This window comes from Streptopelia decaocto (genome assembly GCF_964273445.1).
Source record: "Streptopelia decaocto genome assembly, chromosome: 12".
Taxonomy (NCBI): domain Eukaryota; kingdom Metazoa; phylum Chordata; class Aves; order Columbiformes; family Columbidae; genus Streptopelia; species Streptopelia decaocto.
In genome coordinates, this window is record NC_138667.1 from 1,030,333 (window position 1) to 1,044,453 (window position 14,121).

General features: G+C 47.0%; 1 protein-coding gene across 5 annotated transcripts in view; it reads left to right on the forward strand.

Moving 5' to 3' along the window:
* Positions 1 to 14,090, forward strand: part of NR3C1 (nuclear receptor subfamily 3 group C member 1) — a 58,022-nt gene extending 43,932 nt beyond the window's left edge. For 3 of the 5 annotated variants that reach the window (XM_082063618.1, XM_082063619.1, XM_082063620.1), the window contains exons 6-9: positions 149 to 293; positions 5,480 to 5,610; positions 8,055 to 8,212; positions 9,040 to 14,090. In XM_082063618.1, coding sequence (XP_081919744.1) covers positions 149 to 293; positions 5,480 to 5,610; positions 8,055 to 8,212; positions 9,040 to 9,192 — 587 coding nt within the window. In that variant the 3' untranslated portion in view covers positions 9,193 to 14,090. The remainder of the gene's footprint in view (positions 1 to 148; positions 294 to 5,479; positions 5,611 to 8,054; positions 8,213 to 9,039) is intronic. The other 2 variants (XR_014185239.1, XR_014185240.1) reach the window with 2 other exon arrangements.
* The last annotated feature ends 31 nt before the right edge of the window (positions 14,091 to 14,121 follow it).

Sequence of the window (14,121 nt, forward strand, 5' to 3'; positions counted from 1 at the left end):
TCACAGTTACAGAAATTGTAGTCCAGGTGGTAATCTAGCTTGACAACGCTGAGGTTGCACAGCAGATCAGCGTGGTCCTTCGCCAGCATAGAGGAGTGTTCTTCTTTTTGCTACTAACACTGTCACGCCTCAATTGTCATTGTTCCAGGTTTCCGAAATTTGCATCTGGATGACCAAATGACCCTCCTGCAGTACTCGTGGATGTTCCTGATGGCCTTTGCTTTGGGCTGGCGATCGTACAAGCAGTCCAATGGAAACCTCCTGTGCTTTGCACCAGACCTGATCATTAACGAGTAAGTGTGCCGAGGGTCGTTCTGGTGTGCCTGGGCAGCTCCAGGCTCCGCGCAGCGTTTCGGGATTTGCGCTGGAGGGGTGAATCCCAACTTCTTGCAGAGATCGCTCATCAGTCTGCCATGTGCAACTCGTTTTCTGTTAGCGGGTTGCTTCGAGTTTTTAAATAAGTCAAATGAAAGAAAGGTGTTCTAGAGATGAAGCGTGTTGACATCAAGAAGTTTTTGTGGGAGGTGTGTGTACTAAAATGTTCCATGTTGTGACTGTTCCTGCACCTTTCATTATGATCATTCTAGTAGAGCCAACACAGTTGAAGATAAGAGTATATCTGGCATGGAGAGAAAAGCCTGGCAGACTGCATGACGTTCTGTGCGTTGTGTAAGGTGCCAGCGTGGTCCCACCAGAGCGCTTGGCCAGCTGAACATCTCCATCCCAGCCCCACTGAACTCCGGCTAAAACGACAAGGGTACACGGGGGAAAACTTGACAGACTCTTCTTTTTTGTCGAACTGTGTTATCAAGTTTCCAGGGAAGTTGAATTTGCTAGAATATTTGGTCATCTCTTTTCTTGCCCCACTCATCGCTTTGCTCGTAGTGTTCAGATTCTGAATTAGTTGCTGAAAATACTCTGTAAATCCTTGAGCTTGCTGGCCAGAGCCGTTACAAATCCCGCTTACCCATCTGCAGGTTCCAGTCCATTGGATGCTATTGCTATGGATGTGACGTTGTTTTGTTTCATGAAAGGGCCAGTCCATTTGCTGGGCCTGAAGCCAATAAATACAGTCACTGTGCCTCTGACACGTGCAATCACTGGACATTTATAGCATCAGAATTGCACTGGCAATAACTTGAAAAGTGATGCAAGCGTTATCCATGTCTGTTTTGCTGTCTCTAAATGGAGGCAATACTAATCCCTTTGGGCATCTTTTCAGACCCTAGGCTTGTATTTTTGTTCCTCTTGCACTTCAGTATCAAATCTCCCAAATCTCAGTTGAAAAAAACCCAGTAATTCTTACATTTTCTATGAGATCAGCCATTTACATTTCAGATGAGTTCTTTTGAATGAATATTTATTAACTTCATTTTTTCGATGTAAATATTTTCCCAGGCTTTTATAAACTATAATCCTTTCTTTGTAATAAATATTTTCTTGAAAAAAGTTGAGGAGTAGGTGAGGAATGAGGGTCCACCTGTGTACTTACGTTTATTAAAGTTCTTAGAATATGTCTCTGGAGTAAAATAGTCTCCATGTGCTGGAACTGAAATAATTGGTATTGTCACTAATAAGCATAATAACATCTAATTTGCTTTCGGTCGGAGGGCTCCTGCTGTTTTATCAGCGGGTCAACAGCACAGAGCTTTGCAGCCTCGGCTGTGTCGGGACTGCTCAAAAACCCGCAAGGGTGATCCCGTTACACTAAATATTCATTTTGGAATTCATTCTAGTTACAGTTTTGGTCCATAAATTGTTTATCAAAAGGACGTTTGTTTTCAGTGAAACACGCGGAACTGCAGCCTGTTCTCCAGCTTCCCCGTACAACTCTCTGGGCGTAACGTTTTCTGTGCCGCTCCTCGGTAACATCCCGCCTGAGACCTGCCGGGTCCCGGCCAGCACGGGGAGCCCCTGCGGGCGCCGGCAGCGGCGCCGGGACGCGGGGACACGCGGGGACACGAGACAACAGCGCGCTTGGATGTTCAGTATCAGCTGTGTAACTTCATTTGACATAAGAATCAGATATTCTATAAACCTGGTAACCCTTATCAAATAAATAGGTAAAGCAGCATCCTCCAAAAGTCCAAACAGCTCCATTATTTGATAATTCTAAAACCAATTCTAATATTAATAACATTAGAGTGAGTTCTCTGGAATAATAGGAAAAGAGTGACTTTTCCTCATAAGTTTTAAAGCTCGATTCCACTCGATACAGTCACACGTAGGTGGTTGGTGTGTAACCGAACAAGAACCTTCATTTTGCCTGTCTGAGAACCAGGGTCACGGTTATTTTTGCAGTTAACTGCAGCTGTCTGCATCAGATTTTTGGCTTCCTGTTGAGCAGTTTCGGGTTTCTGCGTGCAGATAAGGAGGCAGGAGTTGCTCAAACTGGTAGTTTCTGAGATCTGCAAATGACATTTCTCCAAGTCTGTTCTTTATGGGAACATTTTTAATTCGTAACTAAGAATTTGTTCTGCCTTCCTATCTGCTAATTGCGGTTTCAAAGCATTGTTTCGGTGGAGGGCTAGGACAGAACGACGTGCCTTTACCCACCCCTGTAGGAATGCAGCAGTTCGGGAGCGCTGCCGTCTCAGTCCACAGCTTCACGTTGACCATGGCCTTGGTTTTTTTAAATGGAAGGGTAAAGAATTGGAGGACGTGGCGAGAGCTCGCAGGGCGCCCCGCGCTGAGCTCCCCGTGCACAGCTGCGCCGTGGCAGCCTCACGAAATGGGCCTGATGTCCACAGGGTGGGTTTTTAGTTCTGGTGGGTAATTTGAGTTTACACATCAAACAAAATTGTATGTACCCCGTTATGCTATAGGCGATAAACACCTAATGGGGTATGTGGAACTGCACATACTCAAATCTCAGGATGAATTTTTAAAATATATTTAGCCTACTTTTGACACCAAAGATTCCTTTCATTTTATTTAATAGCAATTAACCCTCAGAAGGATCATAAGAACAGCACAGGTCCGATGTGAATCAGGTGAGGCTGCGTGGCCGGGGACAGGGACAGGGACAGGGCCAGCCCAGCGCAGCAGAGCACACGGTGCCCTCCCCCGTGTCAGTGCCGTGCTTACAGACAGCTGCCATTACTTCCATTTCAATTTTCATTAGGTTTCATATGAGCTCTAGAAACCATTTATTTTGTTCAGTTTCTGAGCTTTAAAGACTTGTCCTCATGTTTTGTACAATTCAGCGTCTTCAGCTTCAGGATGAGAAATTCTTTGGCTTTGAAGGCTTCTCCGAGCTTTGGTGATTTCAAGGGACACAACTGCAAAGTATTTTTTCTTAAGATTGAGTTCTTTATGGGGCTAATAAGACTTTCGCTAGTTCCATGTATGTGCTGGAGCATCTGAGCAACATCAATCCTGCGTTTATCCCTCTCCAGCCCTGCCCAGTACTACCCTACGTAGTCACTACTCACAGCGATAGGGAGGAGCGAGATCCACGAGCTCATGTTGACGCTTTTCAAAAAGTGTGTGTAACTGGGCTGCACGTCAGGAACCCGTCTGACCCCTGAAGGGGTTTGTCATGCTGCGCTTTCAGCTGACAGATCCTTAGCATTTATAAATATCTCACCGTGAATGCACAAAAAGCTGCCCAGAAGTCAGTGGGTTTGTTCAGCCCGGTGCTCAGGTAGCTCTGGCTGCGGCGGTGCTGAATGCCGCTATTCATTAGCACCATCGGGGATGCCGCCGTAATTGAATTTTCCGAGTATCATTGATGCCGTCTGTGGTGGGAAAGAGAATTAAACTCTGTTCGTTGAGCTGGCAGTGTAGTTATTTGACCAGCCTTCTCCGAAAAACTGAGTATTTATTGAATATGCCATTTTTATGTCTGTACTCCTAGAATTTCTTTGGAGGGGGAGGGAAGAAAAAAGTACATTGGCTCATGTATTTGAGTAGTGTTTATCACATTTTGGATCCCCTAAGTTAATAAGTCTGATAGGGCTGGGTAGGGTGGATTATAATGTTGCTGTGATATGAAATTATTTCCTTTAGCATTTGTTGAGTGCTGGAAGGTTCACCATCCATCTCACGGGTTCTTTTCTGAGGTTGCTGGTGACAAAAGGAGAGGAAATCAGATACTTACAGAACAAGGTGGTTCCAGTTGGACTCGATGTGCGAGCACTAAAGCCGTGTCTGCAGGGAGGGCAGATCTTGGGCATGCTTGCCTTGGTTTTTGTTTTTTGGGATTTTTTGGTTTGTGTTTGGTTTGGTTTTTTTTTTTTTAATTATTATTATTTTTTATTATTATTTTTATTATTTTCTTTTTCTTTTCCCCAGGACTGCAGTTTGCATACTCTCAGTATTACCAAACTCTGCATGTCTTCATACAGATTGTGAGGCTGGCGGCGGTGATTGCGTTTGCAGCAGATGGAAATAAATGACAGGCCGACCCATTTCCTAATGTTTATTTTAACCTTGTGCCCAGAAATGGCGATAGTTTTCCATGAGGAAAACTGCTGAGCCCTGTCATAGAATGTGCTTAAGTTACTCAATTTGAAGTGTGTAAGATGCCCTTTGATACAGCCCAGAGGGTTTAGGAGAGAATTTGCCAAATGGCCCAATAATGGCTTTGTGCCCAGTGCCCTGAGAAACACCCCACGGCTGAGCATCTGACACTAGTGTCCCTTATAACTTACACTGGGATTCAGTTTTGTGTGTGTCTTTGTTTAGATTATAATGCTGAATAGGTGACGTCTTAGGAAAGGTGACACATCATTAATGAAAAGCTAATTGCTAACATCACTGTAGAGACATTGTGTAGTCATCGCACTGGAAATGTACTATTTAGCCTGTCTTTTGCTCTACAAAAGCTCACATGGGAAAGCATGAATCTCTCCTGCACTCTTCAGAACTAATCTGGTCGTGTTTATTTCCCACCCGAAGCCGTCATGGTGCCGTGTTCACAGTGACCAGCTGTAAAAGCACATGGAAAGGGGTTGCTGCTTCAGCCGAGGTGCTGGAGAAAAGGGGGAGCTCCTGTCTTGGTGCAGGATTTCATTAAAATAGAAAACGAAAAGGAAAAAATTATAAATATATCATACATATTTGTCGTTCTGATTCCAAGGAAGTGTGTTCCAAGGTTTTCCTTTCCTTGTCTACATGTCTTTCCGTTTATAATTAGAAACTTTATTATTACCATATAAAGGTAACAACATTTAATTGTTCTTTCTAAGAACATAAAAGGAATATGAGAAGTATGAAGAAACTTTGGAAATGGAGAAGTTATGGCGAGTTGATGCAAATCACTAGTGAGCAAATATATATTAAATTTCGGTGGACGTCTCAAAGATATTGAAAGAATTAGAGAAATCTCATCTCATGTCTTACTCTAGCGTACCATCATGGGCCTTCATATGGACTACATACTTTGGGACTGCAAGACGGGCCTTGAAAACTTAGATGTAGAATTTTTAGGTAGCTAGACAGACATTTAACTAATTTTTCTGTTCTTATTTCTTAGGCAGAGAATGAATCTACCCTGTATGTATGAACAATGCAAACACATGCTTATGGTTGCCCGAGAGCTCTCGCGGCTTCAAGTCTCCTATGAAGAGTATCTCTGCATGAAAACGTTGCTTCTCCTCTCTACAAGTAGGTGAACAGTTCCATACCTATGTGAACAATGTAAGTTTGACATGCCGGTATTGAGTGTGCACGTGTAGTTTAAAATTGTGTTTAGGTATCTTACAGCAAATAGAAGACAAATTGTTCTGCTTGGCACCTGATCATATAGAGTTAGTAAAGGCAGTTCTGCTTTTAGCAGATACGAGACGTTCATGCAAAGATATTATGGATTGTGTTCAGAACTTGCCGAGTCCAACAGAGGGGCCCAGCTCAGAATTGGAATTCAAAATTCTCCAGAAGTATATAAATCACAAACTGGCTGGGGAGTTCAGGACCCAGCGAACCAGGCAAAGCTGTCGCTTTGTGCCCATAACATACCTTAAAAAACAAATAAACCACACGTGGAACAAACAAAAACGCCCAAAGAAAACACACCAAAGCCACCACCCGTGAGGAAGTTCTGAGCCGGTGAAGCAGTTTCTCCCCAAAGAAGTTCTCAGACTCCCCCCAGAACTTATTTAAAATTAATGAAATACAAGTATAGTTTTTTGCATTTGCATCTAAAAAGTATATGGTAGATTTCCAGTAGATATTGTGAGATAGATTTATCTAACATACCAAAGCTACTCTAATATCGAATATACTACATGATGGTTTTTCTGTGTTCAGTAGAATATGCTGTAGTTAAAACAAGTCACAGCTTAGTGAAATTCTGTTGTCTGTACAGATTAACAACAAATAGTTTAAATATTTTAGACAGTTCATTACACCGAGGGCTCAAACGTTCCTTATCTTGAATATTTCCAGCGAATAGCAGCATTAATTCTTATAAACAAATGAGGACTCGGTAGCTCTGGAAGGCAGTAGCAGAGGAAGGGGGGGCGGTGGTGAGCAGCGCGCCGGTGCCGGTGCCGGTGCCGGTTTGGGCGCAGGCGGCACCGCGGCCGAGCCAGCACGGGACAAGGGCTCTTTCCACAGGAAACCTGCGGCTCCATGCTGCCCTGGGCATTGTAGGAACTTGAAACTGCCCTGAAACTGCCAATTTAAAGCAGTTCCTGAAACCTCTCCCGAAAATTCCTGAGGTGTTTTGGCTGTGGTGCAGGCCAACTTTCCTTCCTGCAACTGGAAATTCCCTTAAAGGAGTTTCCATGGCAGAAGTGGGGAAGAGACTCCGCTCGCTGAATTAAGCCCATTCACCAGTGAGGTGTGGCATTAACCAGCAGAACGCCTCTTTGTTGTATTTACAGTGAAAGACAATGTATTTTCACATTTCTTTTTGAGTTACATACATTGTGTACGTCATGGAACTTGTGAAAATTGAATAGCTGAAATTTATGTAGTGGGTTAGCCCATGACTTGACAATTTTAATTTGCGCTTATTGTGTTTCTGTGTAAGTTTGCCAAGAGAAGAGGAAGAAGAGGAGTAAAACAGGGACGCCACGCAGTCCAGACACAGCTCACACACAGATGTAGCTCACAGACCTTTTCCATTTAAATCATTGAAGCAAGAGTTGACACGTTGTCATCTCCCATGCAGACAAGGCAGATAAGATACTTCCCTCGGACATCTCACAGATGCTGACAGTGCAATGAGGGCTGGGTTTTTTTGAGGAAGGGATCGTCCCTTGGTGGGACGCTTTCAGTCGGCTTTGCCTCAGGTCTCTCCTTTATCCTCAGCTCTCTCCATTTGCTTCACCAAGGCAATCAAAGGCTTCAAATCAAACACCTTGACCACTGGAGTCCATATGCTCGATTTGTCCTGCTTTATTTACTAGTCCTTGGCCTCCAGAAGGACTGTCCCAGTAGGAGAATGGAGACACAGGGACTGAACGTGGATTTGAGTCTGACTCAGTATGGGCCTTGGTCCCCAGACCTCGTGTTTCCAGCGCACAGCTGCTCGGCCGTCGCTGTCACGCCACCCCACCCCTGTTCCAAGAAGCTCCCGCCTGCCTTGGGCCGTTGGGTTGTTGTCCAGTGTCTGTCCTTGCCTTGCTGGACACGTTATTTGATCCACATGGGGAGGGTTGGAACGAGGTGACATTTCAAGGTCCCTCCCGAGCCAGGCCATCCTGTGATCCTGTCCTTGGGCTCCCTTGGCACACACCATTTTTGTGGAATCTTTCCAATGTCGTGTTTCCCCAGACACTGAGGACGCGGGCGCTCCAGCCCTGGTGCCTCCTCATCAAGGCACTTCCAGGCCTTAGTGTTGTTGCCTCCATGGTCTGGTTCCCTTCGCTATATTTCTCGTTGGTTACCTTTGGGGTTTTTTAAATTGTTATTTTAATTTTGCCAGCAGTCCTATGTTAATTGTTTGGTGAGTCATCTGACTCAGTTTTTACTCTCTTCCGTTGTCTCTCTGCTGTTATATCATTAAATCCTTTTTCTTCTTTTCGTGACTACTGTAAGAGAACTTAAATAATGACACAATTCATAGATGTATAATGTCTTAAAGGTTCGTATCAATGTTACAGTTCCTAAGGAAGGCCTGAAGAGCCAATCTTTGTTTGAAGAGATCCGTATGACCTACATTAAAGAGCTGGGAAAGGCCATAGTGAAAAGAGAAGGGAACTCGAGCCAGAACTGGCAGCGATTTTATCAGCTGACTAAACTGTTGGACTCTATGCATGATGTAAGTTCTTAGACAAATGTGTAGACATTCCAGATATATAAGTTTAGGGTTATGACAGTAATCTCCTTTATCCTTTTTTTAATGTATGTAAAGGGATAACTATCGGGGGGGGGGGGCAGTCATGCTCCCCTGCTGCCTAACTAAAGGGTGATTGAAAGAGGTGAATGTGGCGCTTTCAGGCTACTTTTGCATTGGGCTCCACAGCAATTAATTTTATAATTCATGTAATTTTTAGTGTCTTCCGTTCTTAAAAATCATGTTGCTTTGAAATGGAGGACCTCTGAAATGTTAAATGTTTCTGCAGTAGTAGCAGAGGTTTGAAGTTTAAAACCAGTAGTATCTCAGAGCCAAACTGTTCAAGAATCTACGGAATTGCTTGAAATTGCGTTAAAATAATGCATCAGTGCTATTTTTAGTAGTAGTAGCGGTCCAGTTTTGCGAGGAATTCCAGAATTCAGGCTGTCTCCTTTCATGGCGTGTTCTCTAAATCGCGCATACACTACAAAGCAGTCCAGGTGATGCTTGAGCTGGATAAGGCAAGGGAAGCTCTGACACCGCTAAGTTAGTGCACCAAGCACCTGGAGAGGTCCCACTGACCTTCTCCATACGGGTGCTTGTTATATGCTAGAATGGGAATTGATACGACATCTCTTGGGTACGGTCCGTTCTCTTGTTTTGTATTAGCGTGCCATTTACAGAGTTAGTGCTGAACGTGAGGCTCGTGGTGCACGTCGGCCCGCGCTGCGGTCGGGAGGAAGGGGGGATGGAGCTCAAGGGTGTTTCTTCATGTATGTGCTGGGAGTAATTCTTTGCTTTGTCACTTGTAGGTGGTTGAAAATCTTCTGAGCTTTTGCTTCCAGACATTTTTGGATAAATCCATGAGTATCGAGTTCCCGGAGATGTTGGCAGAAATCATCAGCAATCAGATACCAAAATATTCAAATGGAAATATCAAGAAGCTCCTATTTCATCAGAAGTGACTGCCTTAATACAAAAGGGTTGCCTTAAGAAAACGTCAAATGATAGCTTTTTTTTTTGTAAAGAGAAAAACCTACCAGACTTGTTAATTTTGTCCTTGCAGCGGTGTTTCTTTTGTAATGATGCACTACATGTGGTTTACAGAGGGCCAAGGTTTAGGCTGGAGAAGCAGCGACTTTCTCACGCTCGGTGAATAGCTGGGGAGAGGGGAAAGGAGAACGAAGCTCCCGTGTCAGAGATGGTGTCTCTCCCCTCGCGCAACATCCGTGGATGATCAAACCACCCGTGGCAGGATCTGAGGCTGTGTTACGAACATTCTGCTAATTAATTTCTGCAGTTGGCTGGAGACAATTTTCTAGGCTTTTTCTTTTTTTTTTAAGGTGTTTTGGATTTTTTTTAAAGCTAAGGTAGCATTTTGGTTTATGCATGTAACCTGAAGAAAGTTTACAAGTGTATATCGGAAAAGGGAAGTTGTGCCTTTTATAGCTATTACTGTCTGGTTTTAGCAATTTCCTTTAACTTTCTATACCGTGAACTCGGCTTGTTCATTTTTTCTTACATAATTTTTTGTAATACTTCAAGATGCCTATTGTACAGCTGGTTTTTTAAGGTGGGGCAGCTCGTAGCTTTCCTCAATGACCTCTAGACGTTAATCCGTGAGTATGTTCATGTGAGAATGGGTTGGGCTTTTCTAACCCAACAGCTTTCAGCTGTCAGAGTGACCATAAAGATTTGGCATTTTTAAGGGCCAGGGTGGGTGGGAGAACGTCTAATTTAAATCTAATTTAAATAGATGCGAATGAAACAAACACTTTTGGTATATGTGCAAACGTGTTGGATATGCAGATTCATAGAAAATTAACCCAGTCCTAACTGGATGTAAATGAGCAGGTTATTTTATATATTGAAAAAAAAAAAAAGCCTGATTTTTGCATATGATGCAACAGCCATAGCTATAAGAGTCATGGGCTGCATTGATGCCAAGAAGATCAGTCCTGACTGCCCATCAGGAAATTTTCAGGAAAATATGCATAGCTTAAGAAAAGTTTACCTATGTGTGGAGAAACTCACATTTTCTATACACTTAAATCTCCCATTGTACGAGTACGTGTGGCCAAGCACCACCGACTCGAGAGGCGGCCGCGGCGCGGCGCCCGGCGGCCGGTTGGGTCCGTTCTGTGCGGTCCTGGCGCCGCGGCGCGGCGCCCGGCGGCCGGTTGGGTCCGTTCTGTGCGGTCCTGGCGCCGTTCCCGCGGTGCCCGGCGGCCGGTTGGGTCCATTCTGTGCGGTCCTGGGCGCCGTTCCCGTGGCGCAGGCGGCGGGCGCTGTGCACACCCGCACTCCGAGCTCGTGCGTTTCGACCGCGTTCCCGTCCCGCGCGTCGCCCCCGTTCGCCCCGTTTGCGGAGCAGCAGAGCTCCGGCGCTGCCGTGCGCTCCCGGAGCCGTCACCGACCTGGCTCTTTGTCAGGCTGCGTCCCCGTCCCCACCGACTCGCGTGCCATAAAGCCCCCATAGGTCTTGTGGATTTCTCCTTGTTGCCATTGATAACTATATTTTAAGAGGTTTAGAAGCTGTAGTAGCCTTTTCTACGTGCACCTTAACAATTTTCTGTATCTCGAAATTGAAATATTTACTAAGCCACTCTAAAATTTGATTTTTACTCAAAGTGGCCAGATTATTTGTGTAATAGAAATGAGAAAGATCATCTGATAAAATACAAAACCTAATATATTTTTATATTTAGTTATAGTTTCAAATATGTATAATCGGTATATTCGTGATCCGAGAAAAGAAGGGAAGGGCTACTGCAGCTTTAAAAGCAATTTATTAAATGATTGTAAAATAGCTTGTATAGTGTATAATAAGGATGATTTTTAGATGACAGATTGCTTTATCATGATACATGTAATTATATTTTTTGTAGGGGTCACAAATATGCTGAATGGTAACCCGCACCCGCTGTGGTTTGTCTGGAGGTAGCACTGAGGGCATCGGTGTTCAGTATCCAAAGAAGTTCTCTGTGTAGGAAGGAAAACCTGTGTCCGGTGGATGGTTTGGGCGTTGATTTCGTGTTTCTCAGATCACTGTGCAGAAGCTGGAGGTGGAGCTGGGCGGGAGCGCCGGTGCCGTGTGGCTGGGGACCGCGCGGCCCGGCGCTGAGCCCAGCGGCACCACCGCGGTGTGTGTGCGTACAGCCGGCCCGGGCGCCACAGTGTGTGTGTGTGCGTACAGCCGGCCCGGGCGCCGCGGTGTGTGTGTGTGTGTACAGCCGGCCCGGGCGCCGCGGTGTGTGTGTGTACAGCCGGCCCGGGCGCCGTGGTGTGTGTGCGTACAGCCGGCCCGGGCGCCGCAGTGTGTGTGTGTGTGTGTGTACAGCCGGCCCGGGCGCCGCGGAGTGTGTGTGTACAGCCGGCCAGAGCGCCGCGGTGTGTGTGCGTACAGCCGGCCCGGGCGCCGCGGTGTGTGTGTGTGTGTGTACAGCCGGCCCGGGCGCCGCGGGGTGTGTGTGTACAGCCGGCCAGAGCGCCGCGGTGTGTGTGCGTACAGCCGGCCCGGGCGCCGCGGTGTGTGTGTGTGTGTGTACAGCCGGCCCGGGCGCCGCGGTGTGTGTGTGTGTGTGTACAGCCGGCCCGGGCGCCGCGGAGTGTGTGTGTACAGCCGGCCAGAGCGCCGCGGTGTGTGTGCGTACAGCCGGCCTGGGCGCCACGGTGTGTGTGTGTGTACAGCCGGCCCGAGCGCCGTGGTGTGTGTGTGTACAGCCGGCCCGGGCGCCGCAGTGTGTGTGTGTGTGTACAGCCGGCCCGGGCGCCGCGGTGTGTGTGTGTACAGCCGGCCAGAGCGCCGCGGTGTGTGTGCGTACAGCTGGCCCGAGCGCCGCGGTGTGTGTGCGTACAGCCTGCCCGGGCGCCGCGGTGTGTGTGCGTACAGCTGGCCCGAGCGCCGCGGTGTGTGTGTGTACAGCCGGTCTGGGCGCCGCGGTGTGTGTGCGTACAGCCGGCCCGAGCGCCGCGGTGTGTGTACGCACAGCCGGCCGGAGCGCCGCGGTGTGTGTGTGTGTACAGCCGGCCCGAGCGCCGTGGTGTGTGTGTGTACAGCCGGTCTGGGCGCCGCGGTGTGTGTGCGTACAGCCAGCCCGAGCGCCGCGGTGTGTGTGCGTACAGCCGGCCCGGGCGCCGCGGTGACGCCACACACGGCCTGGCCACCGCAGCAACACAGCTCGAAGAACGTGGCAATAATCCGCATACAGGTACCAGCAATATGTAAATAGAGAGCGTAGGTTGTTCACAACACACTAGTATGTTTCTGTTGTTCAGCAAAAGCTTGTTTCCAAGCGGAATAGGAAGCTAAATTTTCATCCTTTCTTAAATCTCTTTTTGAATGTTATATCTATTAAAAACAAAGATACTATATTCAGAACTTTGGAGTAAAACATCATCTTTAATAAAAAAAAAAACAATAATTCTCTTCTCTTTGAATGATCTGTAAAGAACATGTGCATTTTGTAGCACTGAAGGTAAAGTTCAGTATTTTAATTAAGATGTTCAGCCCAGCTCGATGGAAACGTTCAGGTGCCCGTTGGAGGAGCAGAGGAGCTGCAGTCCGCTTGGGTTCGGGTGCTGGGGGAAAACCTGCGTCCCCAGAGACCTCGACCAGCGCCCACGCGAAGGAGCGTGTGTGTGAGTGTGTGTGTGTGTGTGTGCGTGTGCGTGTGAGCAGACGTTTGTGCATCTGGATACGCAAAGATACAACACTTTTATTTTTTTGCCAGCAAGAGAGTAACCACAGTGAACAAACGATCACCGTGAGAGCTGAGAACGTAGGAGGAGGCTCTGCCCCTTTGTGTCTGTGTGCCTGTATGTTCAGTTTTAGTTATGGGATTAAGGAAAAAAAGAGGAGACTGTGATGTTGTCAGAAAGCGATTGTCCGAGCGATTGTCCAAGTGATTGTCCAGGCGATTGTCCCAGCGATTGTCCCGTGCGTGCCGTCGAGTGCGAGCGTCCCCAGTGCCGCGTCGCTGTGTGCAGCGAGGAGCCGCGTCCGCATCCGCATCCGTGTCCGTGCGGCGGCTCCGGACACCGCGGGAGAGTCCGACCGGGTCCCTTAGTGCCTTATCACAAAGTGCACGAGTCCGCGGGGGCCGGGGAGCTCCGACCCCCGGCCGGGGTGGCCTTAGCGGGGCGGGGGTGGGACAGCCCCCCGCTCACAGGAAAAAGGCAGAAAGGCGGAGGAAGTGCCTGGATGAGCGTCAGGAAGCCCCGTGGGGCGGCCGTGGGGCGGCCGTGGGGCTGCGTGCGGCAGGCGCTCAGCTCCGTCCTGCGCGCGGGGCCGCGGGCTCACATAGGAACCACGTTCTAGGAAAGGGCGCTGGAGCCTCTTCCCGCGGCGAGAGGCTCCGGCGCCCCAGGAAAGGCTGTTGTGTGTGAGAACATCCCCACCTCCAACTAACTCGCATAACAGCATAGAGTCAACGCTGTGTCATTATTCTATTTTGTATATTAAACGAAGGGTATATACTGGCGACAAATCCTATATCATACCGCTGTATGGCATTATTAAAAAAAAAAAAAATCATTATTTTTATCACAATAATTTTAGCATAAAAAAATTAAACCAGTGACTCCTGTTTAAAAATAAAAGTTGTAGTTTTTTATTCATGCTGAATAATTCTGTAGTAACGAGTCTGTAGTTTTCACCTACTCAGTGAAATGTTGGACTGTAAAAGCTTGTGTGGAGTTGTTGAACATTTATTTTTTCATTTAAATTTGCTGTTCTGGTAATACAAAGCCACACATTTGTACAGAAGTTGCAGTAAATGTGAGCCATTTACAGCAATGCCGAATAATGGACAGAAACCATATAATAAAACTCTGTTTTTTTCATTAAATGGCTCCAAAATGCTTTTGTAGAGTTGTTGCTGTGTGCCTGGCAA